The sequence below is a fragment of the Hypoxylon trugodes genome (genome assembly GCF_022578975.1).
Source record: "Hypoxylon trugodes strain CBS 135444 unplaced genomic scaffold F4822scaffold_11, whole genome shotgun sequence".
In the NCBI taxonomy this organism is placed as follows: domain Eukaryota; kingdom Fungi; phylum Ascomycota; class Sordariomycetes; order Xylariales; family Hypoxylaceae; genus Hypoxylon; species Hypoxylon trugodes.
This window is the reverse complement of record NW_026250026.1, coordinates 652,579-671,731: the sequence shown is the minus strand read 5'-3', so window position 1 is coordinate 671,731 and position 19,153 is coordinate 652,579. Positions and strand designations below refer to the sequence as shown.

Sequence of the window (19,153 nt, the reverse complement as noted above, 5' to 3'; positions counted from 1 at the left end):
ATCTGCAATTCTTATTTGGTGTAAATAATTCTTTAGACTGTGAACAACTTAAATGACGTAAAAGGACTAGTGCGTTACCGGACTACTTCTTGTCACGCACGGGTCACACTAGATCATCTCGCACCGACGCTAGAGCCGCAATAAAGCCCCTGTAAGTACTGTGCTTCACCGCTTTCAGCGAGGACCCCGCACCCACTATAGAATTTCCCGTTACCTAAGAAACTTTCTTCGTCTGCCGTCGCAAAAGAAAAATATCTAGCCAAAGCTTGCACCTAAACCAAACCTTCCTCCCAATCCTCTCCAACAAAAGTTCGGACACAAAAGAAATCCCACGAAATCTTCAACTCTCGAAGAATCAACACGTAAATAAGACAGCATACCCCAAACAACCCGTCAAAATGTCCAACCTCTCCGCGGGCGACGCCCAGCTCTTCGAAGACACCTTCACGGTGACGACGTACGATCAAAGCAAATACGATCGCGTAGCGCGCATCGGCGGCACATCCACCGACAACCTGACGACCCTATCGCTCGATATCAACATTGAGCTCTTCCCCATCCGCGTCGGTAGCAACCTAGAAGTCCTTCTCACTACCAGCTTGTCCCTCGACGGCTCCAAAGATGACGAAGAGGAGAAGGGATGGCGCCATGTACGGGGTGAATCTACTTTGGCGGATATGTACGACTACGTGTGCCATGGCAAGATTTACAAGTTTGAGGATGGTGCTGACGGACAGACAATGTACATCTTATCTCCTATCTCTAATCCCGCTTGATGGGTCTGGTCTTTGATTCGGTGGTGCTAATCTAGATTTTCTTAGCCGTGCATACATCTCATTCGGCGGCCTATTAATGCAATTGGAGGGCCCGTATAAGAAACTTACCCCGTTGCGTGTTGACAACACTTACCTCCTCGTCAAGAAATGATCCACCTACACATTATACTTCTTACATGCCCATTCACGAATTCATGATAAATTTCGAGTCCGTAGGAAAAATGGGATTTGGGAGGCGCAGAGGGGAAAAAGTAGTTACATTTTACAGCTACCTATGCATACGGTAGTAATGGATGCGAATCGCATATTATGCTGTTTACAGGTAACCAACAGCCGGCGTCGTCAAAATCGGATTGATATCCTTGAGCAGGCAAGATTTGCTTTAAGAGAGGCTGCTAGACTGAGGCAGTTGAAGGGGCGATTTGATGCGGACCCGGAAAGGGGAGCTTTCGATGCAGCCGTCGCACAATCTCGTCATAGTTGGATTCGTTTTCTGGCGTCATGATCTTATGACGGATGAAAAAGTCGGCTAGGATAAGAGCGCAGTTCGGCTTAAACCGACCTTCGGCCAGCTTCTGTTGCACTTCCTCCACCGTCCATAAGTAGAAGTTCGCTACCTCGCCATCGTTGGGCGTAGGGACGAAATCGGTCGGTAATTCGATATCGTAGACCCATTGGGTCTCGGGATAAATCTGACCAGCCTCACCACCAGCTCTCTCATCCGTGATATAGATGTAAGTGACCATGCCAGTAAATTTAGCCCGCTCACGCATAAGCTCCTCAGGAAGATTCGCTTCCTCATCTGCCTCGCGAATTATGCATTCGAAGGGATCTTCACCAGTCATTAGACCACCCGCCACAGAATTATCCAGCATGCCAGGGTATGTCGACTTGTTAGCAGCTCTCTGGGCGACCAAGATCTTCATGCCGTAGCTCGCCGTCTCATCCTTGACATAACCTGTCATATGCACTCCATATCGCATAATTCCTAATAATCCCGTGCCACTACGCTCAGCACTATAAATGACCTCATCGTCTTTCCCATAGATTGGCCATAACTCATTACGCCAGCCCCTCAGTATATCGAAAGTCTTATTCTCTCGCCAGTACTTCATCAAACCCGCCACACGAGCAGTCCTCTCCGCTTCCGTCGGCAACTCGAAAGCACGTACCGTGCGTTTCGCTTCATCAACAATGACGGGTCCACGAATCTCCTCAGGTGTATCGAGGAGGGTCTTGAGGACAGAATCGAGCATGTAGCCCAAGGGATGCCCGCCTTTCCAGATGAGCGTATACAATGTATCGCTAAGAGCCTTGTAAGCTTCTGGTTCCGAGTCTTCATAAGGAAAGCTGTACTCCCAGAAAGAAATGTTTAGTTCCAACTTCTTAATCTTTATTCATAATGAAGGGGCGGAGCTTACGCATCTGCCTCCTTCATGAGATCGAGGTTGCTCATCAGACCAGGCATTTTGGCTGTTGCGTTCCTTAATCGCCTAAGTGTTTCGTGTACGGTTGATACAGGTGAGGCGGAGCTATAAACTCTAGTAAAGGTATTTGTGGGTAAGAAAGAGGAGGTTGTAGACCGTGCCCAATATCCAGAAGTCCCGAGCTTGGAACTACTACTTATAACTTGCTCAGAAGGAGAGTAATGTGTTGGTCCCCTTCTTATGACGAAAGCTGATCGCGATATACTTCCAACTCTCTTTCCAATGGGTTCACCGGCAGCCTGTAGTTTGAAGCCACTATTAGACATCTCTCCTTAGAGCCCCAGCCTGCCTGAAGGATTAGAAACAAGACCAATGGAATTATAGCAAAAACACCTCAACAGAAATGAGCAAGTTGCTTATAAATACGGGACGTTATAGCATTACTCCGACGTGAGTAGCTACTGGTTATCTGTACGATGGATGTGTAACAGAAACTATAGGTGTTACGGCAGACACCAAGGTACCAAGGTATGCAGCTTTGATTGCAGCGTTGGGGTTACACGCCTTAGCGTATTTTACCTACCATATACGGTAAGACGGACCTCCAATTTTGCGTAAAATAATCTCGGCGCATCCCATCGCCGTACCACTCTATTCTGCCCCTCCAACGATGACGTCGAATCTGTAGGTTTCACTTTTCAGAGTTCTACGATCTTTCGTTTTATTTCTATGTCGATCCACTTCATGTCTCTCTAAGCTTACGACGCGGCCTCACGGTCCAAATCCACCTTTGACCGCTTCCGGAGGGCTCTAGAGAGAAGAGTCGTAACGTTGAAACGGAAGCCTGTCCCTCCAATTGGCGCTACCTATGACCAAACTACCTCGCAACCGCCTGGAAATAGCGAACGAACTCTTTAATTGGCTCGGTTCACATCCGATCTCTCCTCGAACATACTCGACGACAAACCTATCATGGCCGAACAAACACAACCACTCTTTGGCCTCGTGCCCGCCGGGCAACCCCTAATAACCCTCCCCTCCTCGCAACCAAGCGCAACATCCTTCCTCTACGCAATCCCGCACTCGATCCCGTCCCCCGCGAACCCCACCCCGAAACCATTCTCCCACCTAGCCGTCTTCCTCCTCCCAGGCATAACCCTCCCCGACGGGTACGCAGCCGCAATCTACGTAGCCCTAAACCCCGCAGCCCTAGCCTCCGGCAGCGAACCTCCAAATTTCAAATTCCTCGGCGGCGTCGGACCGGGGAAAGAAAGCGCCGTATTTAAACTCTCGCCTTCGTCGTCGCCTAGTACGGCCGAAGGGATAATAATCGGGATCGGGGTTGAGGAGGCCGGGAGTGTGGCGGAGAGGATGCAGCAGATACATTCGCAACCCTCGGAAGGTACTAGTACTGCGCTTGTTACCACTGGGAGTGGGGGAGGAGGACAACCGTCGACGCAAGTCCTCGCCCAGCGCATAATTCAAAATGCGTTTAACTTCCTCGCTGGGTTCAGTGGTAAGGTCGGCGCTGAGGGCGTGGAGGTGATTCCGCTGCGCGCTTTCCAGGAGTGGTGGAAGAAGTTCGAGACGAAAGTTCGGAATGATCCTACGTTTTTGGAGAGGGGGCAGGATTGATCGGTACTAATTCGACTGCGAGTGGGAGTGTTGTAATGCGTAGGGGGAATAAGAAGCCGGCGGCCGAGCACAGTGAACAGATTAGGGGAAAGGAAAGGTTAAGCGTACCTAGGATGTAATGAAAAGAGAATTGCTGTCATGGCTGACGATGTCATATCAGTTATAGCAGAGGCTACTTGTACGGTGCTGGATATGGATGGCGCAATGGCTGCGAAAAGGATATTAAGGTATGAGACAAGAGGCGCAAATAGAACATAATCTACGGAACGCATATCTTCAAAATTAAATGGTAATATAAATATCATGTTGGTTGATTGATTTCAACTATATCATATGTAGATCGCGTATAGCCAACGTAATTGCGTCTCAAGGACATCAATAGCTTAACTCCAATAATGCAGCAAAGCACGCCAAAGGCAGAGAATGAAGGTCTCTAGATGCGGAAGCTTTTTTTGCTCCAAACTGACCTAATTTATGGTCCATCCCAAAATAAACAAGAAGCCATGCCCTTATGCCGGACCGTACGCCTTACCCATGTAGTAGTATGGCCTCTCCAGTTAACTCCGAACCTGTAGTAATCCTATACAATATGCCGCCTGAACAACGCAATGTGATTGCCAAGTGGTGGTGGATGAGAATAGAATACACGAATTTGATTAGTCCTCCGTTACGGGACTCATTAATGGACTTTTCAGTCTTGTAGGACTGGCTGCTCGACTCCTGCGGCCGGCGTTGAGCATTTGCGGAAACAGTCTTTCGCGACTTTCGGTTCGGACTACTAATCCGCTTCGGTCGAGGGCATTTCCTGTTCCTGTTGGATGCGCATGCTTTTTAAGGTCGTCAAAGGATCCGACATTCAGCTTTGGTGTAGCTAGACCTGACGATCGGCCGACCCTCGATCTTCCTCCGCTGCTGTCGGAATTGTCACCCTCGTCCGACGACGCATCACCTAGCTCGAACTGATCTACGTCGCCTTCTTCTAATACTCTTTCATAATGATATGGACCGCGGCCGAATAATTTGTTTGTAATGGACGATATCCCGAAGCCACCTTTTCGTGGACTGCCTGGACGTCGACGTCGGCGTAATACCTTGTTAACCTTCCCATAGAGTCGCATCCGCCGATCTCTCTTCCGAAGCAGGAAAGCGATGAACATGAAGATCAGCAGGAAGAAAAAGAATCCAGATGTCGACTTCGATTTCGCATGGTCGATTAAATCCTCGGCCGTATCGCTCCAGTCATCCTCGTCGCCGCCAATGGACGAAGTAACATTGTAGCTAGACCCGGCGTGTTGAAAATCTGGAGGAACGCCGTTCGTATTACTTCCGAATCCAACGGGGAGACGGTAGTTGTCCTTAGGGGGAATCTGACCAGCGGCATAGAGAACCATCTTTCCAAGCGTCCAGCTAATCTCGACATCATTAACCTCATCAGCAGCTTGGAATGGGCTTAAGAATCCCTTTTCCTTGGCAGCTTCTCCAATTCCTTTCGTGACATTGAAACCTGGAATTGGGGTATTTTCTATGCCGTATCTCGGGACACCAATGCCTTCATGCAGTACGCTGATTAACCAAGATGCCTTGAAGCAAGCTTCTTGCGCTTCCTTTCCGTGGTCCTTTTTTCGCGCCTCAACATTCGACTCAATATCCTCCCAACGCTGACTGCAAAATTCCACTACTTTCTTCTGGTATGTGTTGAAGTCGTATGCCGCATCGTCATTCTTACTCGAAAACACACCGTGGGTTGTATGCCAATATTCGGAGACCCCGACAAAATGATTTACATCGAAATCGATAGGTGGAACATGTTGGCCGTTGAGCAAACAGGGTTTGTCATTGCACGGCATATTTTTGCCTAGCAATGGCTTCGTCCTCCTTAAACATTCATCAAATTCGCCTGTACCAACTAGTTCCAACTCTTTTGAAGTACCCTTCACGATCTCACCCTTTTCGTTGGTGCGCAACCCCCTTGGTAGACAGGGGTCAGGTACTTCATGTTCTCCGTTAATTAAAAATTCATCGACCAGGGCCTTGACGTAACGCCCACGAGCTTGGTTTACTCCAAAGCCAAGCCATGTCGATGTAAATACCTTGTATTCCCTGGGGGATCCATTTAGACTTCGCATTCGCAGTAATTTTAGGTCATTTCCATGTTCTTCGGCTACGGTGGAATTCGGTGCGAAAGCAATCTGCGCGGAGGCACCACCCATATCTAAAAATCCATAGGTATGGTGACCCTTGCCATGATCATGGCCCTCTGGGTTATCGAAGCCTCCTAGAAGATAGTTGGCCGCAATCCATCCATATAAACCTTCAGTTTCGCCGGGGATAACTTGGATATGTGTATCGCAATTGGGGAGGAAGAATCGAGTATTAGCGCGAAAATATGAGCAAGTCTCTGTGATAACAGCTCGTTGTTGTGTCGGCGGTAATAATCGCATGCCAGCAGTGGCCATTAGGTATATCGGGGTGTCGGCATGTTTGTCATCAGGGATAACATCGAGTGCTCGCTCGACTAGCTCCTGTAAATGTTCGGGACCGACATCTTCCGGGCGATCACCGAATGTCGAAATTCCTGGCCGTATCTTCTTTGTCCATTTGTCCTTGGTTACGATGTTCGGCAAGCTGTACACTTCTTCGTAGGATGCTTCCTTGAGTGCTTTTGCAGGGTCGAGCCAGCGGTAGATGTGTAGACGCGTCCCTGAGGAGCCCGCATCCAGAATGACACCCCATCGCCCTATTCGACGGTAAACTCGGTTAGGGATACTATGAAGAAGGGGGTCGGATGGCTAGAATGAGAATGCTTACATTTCTTCCCCATGGCGATGAAGCTTTAGCAAGCCACAAGGTTGGTTGAGGATGAAACGGGGAGAGATGCGCAATTGATGCGATGCTATATTCGTGGGAAGCTTTTAGCATTAATAACGCTGCATGTCCTTCGATATGCTTTTCTTTACTGCCTAGTTCATAGATTCTAGATTGACGAGGTCGGTAGAACTAATGATGCGAGGGTGATGCGTGGTTGCGTGGTATGATGACTTTGGTTGGTTTCAAGGTTTGTTTCGATTACGCGTTCGGGATTTCTGGGATTTCTGGATCAGAAAAGTATAAATAACTTTTTTGTTACTTAGGCTAAGGGGTTTCCGGTATAGTACGGGACGGAGACTAGCGAAAGTAAAGAATAAGAAGAAGAAAAGCGAACGAGAGTTATGTCAGACAGGTAACCGATAGTCTTGTCACCAATGTTGGTGATGTTGGTAAAAATGTAAACGAGAGTAAAGTGAGTGAGCAATAATTAGGAGGATGGATGACAGGATGACAAGAGGATCTACTCAAGACAGATTGTGCAATTGTCTCTCTGCGACGACCCACGGAATAAGAAGCCAAGGAGACCCAGAAACGGAGGCGAAGATTAAACTTGGTAGGGTAGAAACAAGTAGCGTGGGCTTAGAGCTGAAAGCTGGTTTGATTTTCTTTTTTTGGCTTGGAGCGATGGGGGTTTTGACAGGGGGTTGCGAAGGTTGACGGGGGGCTATCAAGGAACCAATCAAAGTCGCCCTTGATTGTTCGTAATCAACACTACCGGAAACTGTGGAGTAACTTTGAAGTATCCATGAAGTACTCAAAATAATCAAACCCAGATTTTAACCAACCAGAATCTCGACCAATCCAACCCGTCTAAAATTCCAACACGTGCTAAATAATGGAAATGAAGGAGAGAGTCGGGAAAACTTAATCTTATAAAATGCGGTACGATTCAACCTCCGACAGTACCCAGGGCTGCATAATACGCATAACATGTACATACAGTTCATGTACAAATGAGTTAGGCCTTGGCATAGTAACACATTTTAATGAATCTTAGTCGAGAACTCTTTCGCAAAGTATTCTCACATATAGCCGCTATTAATTACCAATGACAACATTTCTTTGCCACATTCGTATAGATAGTAGATCGATGCATCGAACGTTGACAATCTTTCCCTATAGAATCACAAAAAATACGAATTGGGTAGGTCTCGAAGTATGCCGAATTCCGGGGCACCGCAACCTGGGGATGTTTGCAGTTGAAAGAACCGGTCCGAATAAGTACTGACTCGCCAAGTACTTGAGCGATACTTGGCGAGTACGTGATTATCGATGCATATGTACCTAGCGCATGTCACTAATATTGACGGCACCATACCGCTAGCGAGGTACCTTGCTGTCTGCAATAAAAAGGCCGTTGCTACTGCTACAGCACCTTGGTCGCTAATAAGCTTGGTCTGGCTTGTGAAAGTTAGAAAGGGGGAAAGGGTGATGGGGGCGACCCGCCCTACGTAATCTTTAGTCCACTATTGCTTAATGTTGCTTAATGTTCATGCAGCGGACCAATCCCTTGTCTACCATTCTTTCTTTTTTTCTGAACCCATTCGTCGTCCCATTTTATTTCTTCAAAACGAGGGAAATTCTATCCCATAGTTTATCTGGGGATCAAGGGATACTTGAAACCCCACGAGGCCTTGCGGGAAAAAGTTAAGAAGAAAAAACAAAAAAAAAACAAGCACCTACAAATTGACGTAGTTAGTCCGTCACATCTATCAGTCGTCTCATCTTCTTCCCCCTCCTCTTCCTCCGGTGGCTGATTGCGAAACTGATCTGAACTCCGAACCCAGCTCCTGCTAGTCGCAGTAATGATCACCTATTCTGATAGGGTATCTAGATATGTAGGCGTATGCAGTTGTCACATAGGGATGCGGATAGCTACCTATCTTTTCCATCAATCCCGTCTCAGATAAAAGCCTACTTATTACTTATCCCTGGCACGCCATCGACAGGCACAAGTGTACATACATAATTCGCGGCTGATTCCATTCATTTCGCTGTAACGCATTTGCTATTATCTTTGCGGTCGATCATCGGGTCCCTGCAAATCCCGCAACCCCGGTCTAAAGACAAGCATAAAGATAAGGCCACGAAGAAGGTCGGAATACGAACGGCGACTTCTATACCAAGTTAGAGCCGGTGAATACGTGCGAGCCATGCAGCCGCAACACCGAGCAACAACATAGAAAAAGAGGAACTTTGCATATAGAAAATACTACCAAATGTTCAATCGACCCATTTCAGGCATTGGCTGATTGATGCCTACTTATCCCATGCAACGTAAGAGAAGCTTAGCCGTAGCTCTGAATACTATGTTACTTCGCGATACTCCATTTGGTATTGCAACCTCTCAACAAAATTCTAAAATCTAGCCCGATGAATAGTTAGATAGATAATGCTATTCAAACGACTTACAAAGAGAATCGAAGTGACGGTAGTATGCGACTCTAATGGCACAATTACACGTGCGTCGTGAGGTGGTAGAATGTAGTTCTAGGTCTGTTCGCTTATACGCTTCATTAATCACTATTGACCAAGCAAGTCTAGACAGCTCTACCTACAAATAGTAAAGTCTAGAATTTCGGTATTTTATAGATATCGATATCATGAAAATTCCATGGAGACTGGATCGGACTAAGTCGGATTGCGATACTAGATTCAATGGTAAAATGATTTGCTCAATTAACTCAGGTACACACCAAACATAGCTAAGGTGAAAATGGAAAGTAGGAGCCCTTGTATTATATGTATTAGAGCAAATAGTATCTATCTAAATGGGTGCTTTATGTACCAATAGAGCCCCCCACGAACTCAAGAAGCCAAAGCTCACAGCCACAAATCTACACGTAAAACAAACAAACCAACTCGAATTACAAAGGCATATATATATCCCTAAAAACCAATCAATCCCTTAATAGGGGATACCGTTGGTCATGAGTTGGAACTGGTCGTACACCATAGTACTATAGCTTCCCGCGCTTCTTCTAACCAAGTCTCTGACGAAGTCAGCGGCTTCGCGTTCGTTGCGCTCAAGCACGAAGCGCTCTTTAAAGAACCGAACACTCTCGGGTTTGAAGCATGGCAATCCACTTTCCATCATGAGCAGCACGATCTGACTTAGCTTTTCCGCGTGGGGGCGGCAAGCCAAGAACGCCTTGACGCACAGTTCCTCGAACCACTTAAAGGCCTGATGATCTGTGCTACCGCCCATTACTGCTAGCATTTCACCCGTGAGTTTGAATGGCGCACGTTCAAAACGAACTCCACCGGGCGCAATATCAAAACAAAATCCGAAGTCGATGTGTAAGATGTGACCAGCATCGTCAATCATGATGTTACCGTTGTGACGGTCCTTAAATTGCAAGAGGAAGGATATGATACTGTAAGCGGCCATACTCTTCACAAAGTTGTTGCGCGCATGCTGGAAGCGGAGGGAATCTTCGTTGCCGTACTTGCTGATAAAATAGTCGTACAATCCATTCACGGCCTCACGACCCAGCATATCTCGGGAGATAGAGTTAGGTAGCACATCGATGACACCACAGCCAGGAGCAGTAGCGGTGACACGATATGGGAATACGTAGACGTCGAGTCCGACGCTGTGGAAGATACCACGGAATGCGGCAATCATCTGTAGAGCTAACACATCCTGTCGGCAGTCATCACCGACCTTGAAGATAGCGCTTTGCCAAACCTCGATTGTGTTCTCGACGGGCGCTTCGCCGTTTTTACTCATATCTTGAGCTACCTCTTCTGTCTCTTCGATACCACCTTTTGCCTTTTTGATGCGGAACGTAGCCATATACGGTGCCTTTGCGTGCGATTGAAGTGGCTTGCCGGACTTACGATCAATGCCGATGACTACGCCATCGGGGTTACTAGGTAGGTAGACACCCACATCGACCTTGATTTTTCGGAGTTCTTCTTCAATCTTTTGCTTTTTCTCAGGCTTGTCTCGCTTGATTAGTGGTTTAAGCTTGCCGGAAATGCTGGTAACCTCGTCAAAGAATGCGAACTCTCTCTCGTAGAAATTTTTGTCCTCATCGGAAAAGCTACTAATCATCTTATCCATCACCTTGTCAAGAGCAGGCTTAATAGCATCGGGCTTTTAACACGTCAGTACATGATTATCAAGTATTCAAAACGGGAATGCTTACAATTGTAGCGTCATCATCCTTGTATGAATTTGCTTTCATGTTCCATATGATTTGATGGGCGAATAACTGGGAGAACTGCGCGGTTTCAATAATGTAACGCTCCACGTAACCAAGAGCATCAAATCGAAGACCTTGCACAATCTGTGGTACATAAAAGAAAGTCACATCAACCGAGTGGTACTCTAGTGCTCTCATAGCATATTGGATAAGGAACGGGTGGTTTCGATAGGCGGGCAAGAAATATGTGACGGCCGTGACAGGGTTAACAGGAGCCCAGAAAAGTAAGAACTAGATCTGTCAGTGATTGATTGGATTGAAAGGGAAAAGACATCGTGGTACCTTAAGCTGGAATCGAACGTCGGGCGGTAATTCACCGCCCAGCAATATTGGAAGAGCCTCGGGCTCTGAAATGGCCTTGGCCGGGAAATTCAACAATAGCCAACGTACTTCGTTATGTACGGCTGGAATTGAGAATCTGCCGACTAGTTCTATTGCTAGAGAGGGATCCTCAGTCCATGCCACTCGGACAAGCGGTTTCAAAGTAGCCTCAAGCGCCGTCTTATTATGATGCGTCGATAGGTATGGCCGTTGGTGACCTTCACCCAATGGATGAACCCATACATTCAGTCTAGCCTGCTCGCTTTCGAGTAGAATTTGAAGTAATGCTTCCTTTTGAGCTAGAACTTTGAAGTTACCAACAGCTTGGGTCGCCAAATATGAGACGGCCTTGAGGGCAGTCATGACATCGCCAATCAATCGAACCTCAGTCTTCAACTGGAGAAGGTTGCTGCCGAAGGACCACTTGGGCGCGAACTTGAACCAGCTTAACCCCGCGGATAGGATTTTATCCTTAAGACGCCATTGAGCCGCGGTGCGGACCGCAGGGCTCATTCTTAACACCCTGAGGCTAAAGAGTATGATTCTTAGGCGAAGTTCCCTAGCCATGGGATGGGAAACCGAGTTTTTAAGGGCATCAAGAGTTATGTCGAGCATGCGGAGGAAAACTCGGTGTGTATCTGGACTACCTAATCGAGTAGCATTGAAATGACTACTGAAGAACTGTATCAGACGAGTATGGGGAGCTAGTAGGTTATGAACCTGTTGTCGCCGCCTTATAAGACCCTCGTTATCACTGGGAGCAAATTCCTCTTTAAGGAAGAAAGGATCAGGGTGCCTATTAGAATTAGCAACGATATCGTGGCAACTCAAACATTATTTTCTTACATCAATGTGGGATTGAACAATCCAAGTTTCTTATGGATAACAACCTCCCATTGCTGAGCGATCTCAGCTAGTATTCGAGACTCCATCCGAGGGTTCTCGTTCATAACACCCAGCCAAAGACCAACTCCAAAATTAATGGACTCCTTGGTGAATATTCTAAACGGAATGCTGACGAGATAATGGGTGATAGCACTTTCATCTCTCCCGCTACGGCAGAGCAGTGCTGCAGCCCGCCGGAGGATGTCTCTCACGTCATATAAGGGGGTAATCTTCTTGCCAGTAAGGCGAGATTCTACGTGAGCCAATGCTGTAACAGCGTCTGCACGTTCCGACGGTGCAGATCTTATGAACGAGTCGCGGCGCATTGACGGCATGACATTAATAAGGTCTTTGCCGTGAGTTGGCAGCGCTTCACCATACCTGTATTCCTGGCGCGTCGTGTATTGGGCAATGAAATGGGATGCAGTATTGATAGCCGTCTCACCAACAGGATCCAGGGAAGACAATCTCTGGTCCGTAGCAGGAATTGATGAACCCATTTCTACAGCAAACGATCGACCAAGTGACATATGTCCATATGCTCCTTCATCTTCAAATTCGGATAAATACGTCTGGAGCAGGCCTTTGACATCAGAAGGTGCCAAGTTGATCGCCAGTGAGACCCACGACTTAGCCCTTGTGTATAGATTATTGAGAGTAGTCTTCCTGAAGGTATAGTCATCCGAAAGCTCGACTGTAACTTCTCCCAAGCGAGATGTGAACACTGATCGCGGATCGTACATTTCCGTCTCTGCCTCGAGGCAACTCGTCCACATGAGTGATAACAGTTCAAGAAGTGCAAACAGTGACGATTTTTGACAAAGGGATGAGGGAATCTCCCGGACGAAAATATCAGCACAATAGAATGCGGCTTGTTGGACACGCTGGATGCGATGACAACATCCGCAGAATATGGTTGCAAGTTGTGACGCTGCATAGTGAGCAGAGAAAGTCGGCAGCTTTGCTTCCAATGTTTTAGACAGGTATTTCTCCATCACAACGGTTGTTATGCCCTCCATAACGCCACGCACATCCTCTCTACGCATACTAGGTTCTAAGTAGTAGGATAAGGTCTTAGTGCAGTCGCCAGAATCGGCCCGCAGACTTTCGACCAAATATGCGGCCTGTAAAAACATTACTTTCCTGTAGCTTAAGCTTCTAATATCAGATGCTTTTGATGGTACGAGTTCTATGAGTTGCTTCTTTTGCTTTGATTCTCGGTCCGAAGTGTTGGCTCGGCGAAGGACGGTGTTGAGCTCGATGTCACTCTCGATTTGTTCCCCTCGCTGTTCGGCCACTAATGGTGGTGAGTGGATGGCCATAATGCGTAGCTCATTAATGTATTGTTTGCCCCTATCAGTCAAGGGCGTGAAACCATGAACGACGATATTGAACCAGGCATCTCGAATTAGTGAGTGTTTATCGTCATCTTGCCCGGGAAGCTCGGTGATAAAATCGTGCGTTGACATTAGTATTGAAAGCGGTTGAAGGAGTTGAGCAATCTCGCGGGCTGCAAGCTCAACATCGGACTCTTTCATATGTTGAGATTGATGCACATCTCCTTTGGAAATCAACTCGTCGAGTATGTGTTCCCAGTAGATGTCAAACAATTGAGAATCACGTTTCACATTTGCAGATATATGATTTCGCGCTTTCCTGACCTGTAAAAACTGTTAGATATCTATAAAAGGCACATTCGAAAATGAGTCTTACAGCATCGAGGATCGGGACGTTGTCATCGGCAGATGCATGGTGACAAAGTCTTGAGTACAGTCTGAGAAGAGACCTAAATTCTAATTGCCCTCCATTCAAGGATAATATACTTGCTCCGGTGATGATATGGTAATCGACTGCATGATTGACCTTAGTCAATTTTTGCAGCAACATTGCCTGCGCGAGTGCTGTAATTTTCTCATCGTTGCATGCATCCGCAATGCTGCATATTGCTTGGACAATGTTTGCATACACTACTGTGGTATCCTCTTCACCCCGAATCTGGAGCGATATGTCACTACCTGTGGATTGCCTTCCCTGGTAAACGTTTGACAAGCCACCGCTCTCCGCTATATCGCTACTAGATCCGTTCGGCGCGTTCTGTTCGGCGTCAGGACTTAGTACATTTCCAAGGGTGTATAATGTAGTAATGACTGCATCTTGGGAAAGCAGGTGCAAAGCAAATGCTAGGCATTTCGACGCAGTAGCAATGATATTGCTAGATGGCGTAGTTTGGACAACGAATCGAGGCAGAAGTCGAATCACAATCGGGGCAAAACTTGGCGAAAGCTTAGAAAGAATCGCCATTGATCGAAGCACTGTCGACGCTAATGTCTCATCCACCATTTCAATTGGATTTTCTAAGCACTCTTGTAGCCAACCCATAAGAAGTTCGGGCTCGGCAGCATCCTCATTAAGTACTGAACAGTTGAGAAAACTGATTATTGAGGCAGCCTTGACAGCATAAGCTAGTCTCTGCTGAGAGGATGAGCCAAGCTGAATGAAATCGGCACCAGCTTCGAGACGTTCCATCTCCTCCTGGGCAATGCTCGCATACAGTTCAATTGACTGGAAATCGGCATCCGGACTGCTTGGAGAATTCAGTCTGCTTAGGCTGTCTTTCGACATCAGCAAATTAAGTATGTGGGTACCTCTAAGCAGTTTGACATCCGCAATCAGCAGGGAGGTCGCCGAGGCCAATAACCACATGAAGCTTCTTTGTAATAACATAGGTCCTAGGGGCCGCCCCTGGTTTGCATAGTGCCGAAGACATCTCTTCCAATCCTTAGCATTGCGGTCCGCCGTATGGGCATTTCGGATAGTAGAAAACGCGCCGTCGACAGCGGTTAAGAAGGGTTCAGAGAGCAGATTGCGAATTCTTCGAATAAGAGCCTGTCGTCCTCCAGTCATCCAAAAATTAACTTGAGCAGAAGCAGCATCTAGAAATCCCAAGAGAGATATAGCTATAGTTGCGACACGAATAGCATCTTCTAAATTCGGCTTAGTATCCCCATCCACCTTATGAGGGATTATACTCTCTGTAGCCGTTCGCATTGCAGCTAACAGAGCCCAAATATTATCGGATACAGTCTCGTGCAAGTCATCGTAGTTGTTTCCCAAAACAAGTAAGGCGGCAGTAACATTAAACGTCAACGCTTCGATAGGGGACGGTTCGATCTTGTTGAAAGCGGGCGAGGGGAGGAAGGTTTGGGCATGAGCTTCGAGAACGTAGGGTATCAGTTGTTTCACGAGTTTCTGAGCACTTTGGCTGCTCTGGACCATCGGCGCGGCTTTGCAGAGGGAAATGAGGACTTCATATTCACGTATAGTCTTAAAACTCCAGTTAGCTATTTCGATGATGGTTTCTCTTCTTCTGTTCTAAGTAGGACTTTACCATGGGAATACGAGCTAAAGACGAAGGGTGCCCCTTAGCTGAGCCATTGGCAGCCTCTTTTCCCTTCCCACGGATATTAGTCGCTCTACATAGTCGGTCGAGGTCGGATCTATCAAAGGAGGTGGTAGCGCTGGTCGCTGAGAGTACGGCGATCTTCTGCAGCGCCTGCTGCCGGACATTGCGTGCCATTTTCAGGCGGATTATTGTTGTCTAGAAGAATCAACAGAAACAAGCATCCCAACTCTTCCTGAAATGATATAATCCTTCAATAGCGTAGACGGAAAGTCTAGCTAATAAACAAGAAAACGCCTCCGCTAAAAAATAAAATAAAAAAGGAGGTGGATTGATCGCAAGAACGGTTCAATTAAATTGACGATGATGCAGATGGCGGTTTCCCGTTTCCCTTAGCCAAAAATTAAGTGGAGAATTTCCTTAAGGATAGTAGCATTTTGGCTTAGTCATTCGAAGCTACCCCTGTCACGCCTGTCCAACAAGGCTGCAAGCTCGACGCGTGGTGAATGGGAAACCTCATTAAGCTTTCCAACTACAGCCATTAGCCTTCCCTTATCACAATCATCATCATCTATCGCAACCTGATTGTCTCCATTCAACTCAATAAATACGAAAGTCGATAAACACCCCATTTTCTCCGAATTGTACGACTACAAATCCAACCAAGATGGCCATGTTCAGCCAAAACCCCGTCCTAAATGGACCCAACTATTCCTTTGCCGAAGTACCCAAAGATGCCGTCGACGGTCTACGAGAACATCGTTTCAACCCGTAAGACGACCCAAATCTTAGCTATTTTAACTCCATTATCGGTTAAAAATATCTAACGCTCCGTGTTACAGGTACACCGACAACGGTGGATCGACCCTTGCCATTGCCGGCGCCGACTTCGCCATCATGGCCGGCGACACCCGTCTAACATCGGGCTACAGCATTAACACACGATTCGCGCCCAAGGTATTCAAGATCGGGGGTTCGAACTCGTCACAAGATGATGCCAACATCCTACTTTCCGTTGTCGGATTCGCGGCCGATGGCGAAGCTCTAAAAGAACGCCTCGATGCCATCTGCAAGATGTACCGCTACCGCCACGGCAAGCCCATGTCTGTCAACGCTTGTGCCAAGCGCCTTTCCACCATTATGTACCAGAAGCGCTTCTTCCCATACTATGTTTACGCTATTTTGGGTGGTCTTGATGAGGAGGGCAAGGGTGCTGTTTACAGCTACGATCCCGTGGGCAGCTACGAACGTGAGCAGTGCCGAGCAGGTGGTGCTGCGGGTAGTTTGATCATGCCATTCCTCGACAACCAGGTCAACTTCAAGAACCAATACATTCCCGGAAGCGGCACCGGACACGAGCTACAAGAGCGGGAGCGTGTACCCCTACCAAGAAACGAAGTGGAGGTATTGGTCAAGGATGCGTTTGACTCGGCAGTCGAGCGACATATCGAAGTTGGTGATGCGTTGCAGATGTTGACAATTACCAAGGACGGTATTGAGGAGAAGATTCTCCCATTGAAGAAAGATTAAGCGAATTCCAGAGCTCCGATTCCAGGCGGCTGTGTACTATACCTATCATAGGCAATGGAGTTTTCTGGGGTCTAAATACATCATGATTGATTGATCAAGTATTGATGCAAGTCGTCGTTGCTTAGAATCGACGTATAGGAGACGAAATTATCAAATTCCAATGACATAAAAGTGTTGTTAGCCATTATCTCAGGCAACTTAGCGTGATACCTCTACTCACTATAACTTCAAATAATTCCTTGCGTATTGAGATTCCTCCCATTTAAGGCTCACATGTTCCAATTTCAGCCATAACTTCTCTCTCGAGGGTCCTCCGGCTCATGAACTTCCACGGCCGTGGTCTACGGATGTATGTACTTCCCTGTTCCTCGTTCTGTCATGTTACACGTCCTCACCTTCCACAGCATTAGGAGATAATGACCAGTTTCTCTACATCACAACTCATATTTTATAAATCACAAATCCAAGCAATATTCATAAGATATAATTAAAAATTTGCATGTTTTTCGTATTATAAGAAACCATTCTTCCCTACCTTTTTCTTGTCTCAGTAACTCCTTCCGGCCGATTTAGCGAAACCCGTCTTCCCCGATCGGAGAAGGTGAGTTGCTCCGATATCGAAGCCGCGCCGTATTCCCCCAACACCTTCCCTCTCTAGGTAGATCTCTAGAGTCATTTACTCCAAAGATATCGTATTCACTTACTATTAATAGCGTTTAACTTACCAATTGATATTGATTTACCTGGATATTAAGACACATGGATCAACATTGATGTTTCGTTGGTTCGCAAAATACTACCAACACAGCACCATTCAATATCGGAAATCCCGCAATACGCACAACTACACCCATACCCTCAACCACGATAACGATTCCGAATACAATCAATAACACACCCAAAATGAAGCAATTACGAATCACCGTCCACGAGCAACGTTCGGATGATTATATCTCCTACTTTTTTCACTACAGCCGATACAATATGATACTCGAAATTGCACAAATGGGCTGACCGCGACCGGTGAAACAGGCAGCCGCATGATTCGCAAGGCCTAGAACCGTCGTCGCGGGTCCCGGTGCAACATCTCGGCCTGCATACACGATAGGTAGCCGGCGGATCCCGCAGCGTTCGAGATGATTGGCGGTCCGAGATGCCGCACTGTCAGCTGACCTAACCACCTCCGAGTACCCGGACAAAATCATGCCACTATCCGCCTCGAGACGACAACACGCGACCATGCGCGTGGGCCAACCGGCCCCGGACTCCTTCCGTTATAGCCAAAAAGTTCACGATCCTTTCAAATTATCAGTCTTCTTTTGTGTCGCTACGGACCGCTCCGACCTCAACATATCCCCCAACAGAACCAGGTCAACATAGGACATTGCGCTTTAGGCATACTCACCCGGGCATTCATGTCAGGGAGGGTGTTCGTTGATCCGACAGTATGGCACCAGCGGGTCAAGTGGCGAGGGTTCAAGAGGTATTGTGGGTTTGGACGCGCGCGCACACCATAACCCTTCTCCAAATCTTTTTTGCGGATCAATCCTCCCGATTGCTCGGGGTGCGAGTGCCGTCCTTTCGGCCCTACCTATAAAAATATCCGTCGTAACTTGCATAAGATCAAACTTATCCCAGTCTACTATGAGCCGGGTGTGGTGCATTCCTACTATATTCATACAGATTTCGGAATAGAGCCCGAACGGGCAATGAGGAGCATGATTAGGTGATTTCGGAGGCATCCTTAGCCGGAGCTATAGCAAACGACTCATCCATGCGAAACCATTGGCTAGCCTTAACGTAGTATGTATGTCGTTGGTGATTGCAATGGCCAAGAAGTAATAGAATGTTAGCTTCCGCGGATTAGATACAAGCCCGGCGCAAAAGTAATTGCTGCTTTGCCACAATGTGGTGGTTGTTGCGGCCGACTGTGCAGGTTTTTTGCCTTGTCGGGCTGTAAGTTTCGATCAGTGAAGGCCTAATTCCTCTTAGCTTGGGTGTTGCGAGGCGAATAAGTTGATACAAGGATGAGGCTGACGGTTAGTAACGTAAGTGGCTGGGATACTCCCAGTCTGACGGGAACGCCGTTGAAAGCAACTT

The 19,153-nt window shown here is 47.2% G+C and overlaps 6 protein-coding genes across 6 annotated transcripts; 3 read left to right on the top strand and 3 right to left on the bottom strand.

Annotated features, from left to right (window-relative positions):
• The first annotated feature begins 1 nt into the window (after position 1).
• F4822DRAFT_75539 (DNA-directed RNA polymerases I) lies at positions 2 to 1,049 on the top strand. Its single transcript, XM_051463922.1, has 2 exons — positions 2 to 742; positions 822 to 1,049. Exons 1-2 carry the CDS (start codon positions 399 to 401, stop codon positions 925 to 927), a joined length of 450 nt encoding a protein of 149 aa, XP_051309144.1. The 5' UTR covers positions 2 to 398; the 3' UTR covers positions 928 to 1,049.
• Positions 1,050 to 1,171: 122 nt separating this feature from the next.
• On the bottom strand, positions 1,172 to 2,244 carry F4822DRAFT_434490 (NUDIX hydrolase domain-like protein; the record flags this gene model as incomplete). The annotated part of the gene is made up of 2 exons (XM_051462014.1): positions 1,172 to 2,126; positions 2,198 to 2,244. 2 exons carry the CDS (start codon positions 2,242 to 2,244, stop codon positions 1,172 to 1,174), a joined length of 1,002 nt encoding a protein of 333 aa, XP_051309143.1.
• Positions 2,245 to 2,852: 608 nt separating this feature from the next.
• On the top strand, positions 2,853 to 4,110 carry F4822DRAFT_420372 (uncharacterized protein). The gene has a single exon (XM_051459698.1). It carries the CDS (start codon positions 3,176 to 3,178, stop codon positions 3,836 to 3,838), a length of 663 nt encoding a protein of 220 aa, XP_051309142.1. The 5' UTR covers positions 2,853 to 3,175; the 3' UTR covers positions 3,839 to 4,110.
• F4822DRAFT_420370 (nucleoside phosphatase family-domain-containing protein) lies at positions 4,111 to 7,285 on the bottom strand. The gene is made up of 2 exons (XM_051459697.1): positions 6,647 to 7,285; positions 4,111 to 6,575 (listed from the first exon to the last, which is right to left on the bottom strand). Exons 1-2 carry the CDS (start codon positions 6,657 to 6,659, stop codon positions 4,495 to 4,497), a joined length of 2,094 nt encoding a protein of 697 aa, XP_051309141.1. The 5' UTR covers positions 6,660 to 7,285; the 3' UTR covers positions 4,111 to 4,494.
• A 2,126-nt stretch (positions 7,286 to 9,411) lies between these two features.
• On the bottom strand, positions 9,412 to 15,909 carry F4822DRAFT_420364 (uncharacterized protein). The gene is made up of 6 exons (XM_051459696.1): positions 15,512 to 15,909; positions 13,837 to 15,447; positions 12,085 to 13,784; positions 11,200 to 12,034; positions 10,861 to 11,148; positions 9,412 to 10,808 (listed from the first exon to the last, which is right to left on the bottom strand). The coding sequence occupies exons 1-6, from the start codon at positions 15,698 to 15,700 to the stop codon at positions 9,615 to 9,617; spliced, it is 5,817 nt and encodes a 1,938-aa protein (XP_051309140.1). The 5' UTR covers positions 15,701 to 15,909; the 3' UTR covers positions 9,412 to 9,614.
• A 93-nt stretch (positions 15,910 to 16,002) lies between these two features.
• On the top strand, positions 16,003 to 17,532 carry F4822DRAFT_420363 (N-terminal nucleophile aminohydrolase). Its single transcript, XM_051459695.1, has 2 exons — positions 16,003 to 16,294; positions 16,366 to 17,532. Exons 1-2 carry the CDS (start codon positions 16,191 to 16,193, stop codon positions 17,051 to 17,053), a joined length of 792 nt encoding a protein of 263 aa, XP_051309139.1. The 5' UTR covers positions 16,003 to 16,190; the 3' UTR covers positions 17,054 to 17,532.
• The last annotated feature ends 1,621 nt before the right edge of the window (positions 17,533 to 19,153 follow it).

Coding starts and splice junctions, on each gene's coding strand:
- F4822DRAFT_75539 (XM_051463922.1), top strand. CDS start 399: ATGTCCAACCTCTCCGCGGGCGACGCCCAGCTCTTCGAAGACACCTTC. Junction 743..821: donor GGTGCTGACGGACAGACAAT/GTACATCTTATC, acceptor AGATTTTCTTAG/CCGTGCATACATCTCATTCG.
- F4822DRAFT_420372 (XM_051459698.1), top strand. CDS start 3,176: ATGGCCGAACAAACACAACCACTCTTTGGCCTCGTGCCCGCCGGGCAA.
- F4822DRAFT_420364 (XM_051459696.1), bottom strand. CDS start 15,700: ATGGCACGCAATGTCCGGCAGCAGGCGCTGCAGAAGATCGCCGTACTC. Junction 15,448..15,511: donor CTTTAGCTCGTATTCCCATG/GTAAAGTCCTAC, acceptor TGGAGTTTTAAG/ACTATACGTGAATATGAAGT. Junction 13,785..13,836: donor ACGTCCCGATCCTCGATGCT/GTAAGACTCATT, acceptor CAGTTTTTACAG/GTCAGGAAAGCGCGAAATCA.
- F4822DRAFT_420363 (XM_051459695.1), top strand. CDS start 16,191: ATGGCCATGTTCAGCCAAAACCCCGTCCTAAATGGACCCAACTATTCC. Junction 16,295..16,365: donor CGAGAACATCGTTTCAACCC/GTAAGACGACCC, acceptor TCCGTGTTACAG/GTACACCGACAACGGTGGAT.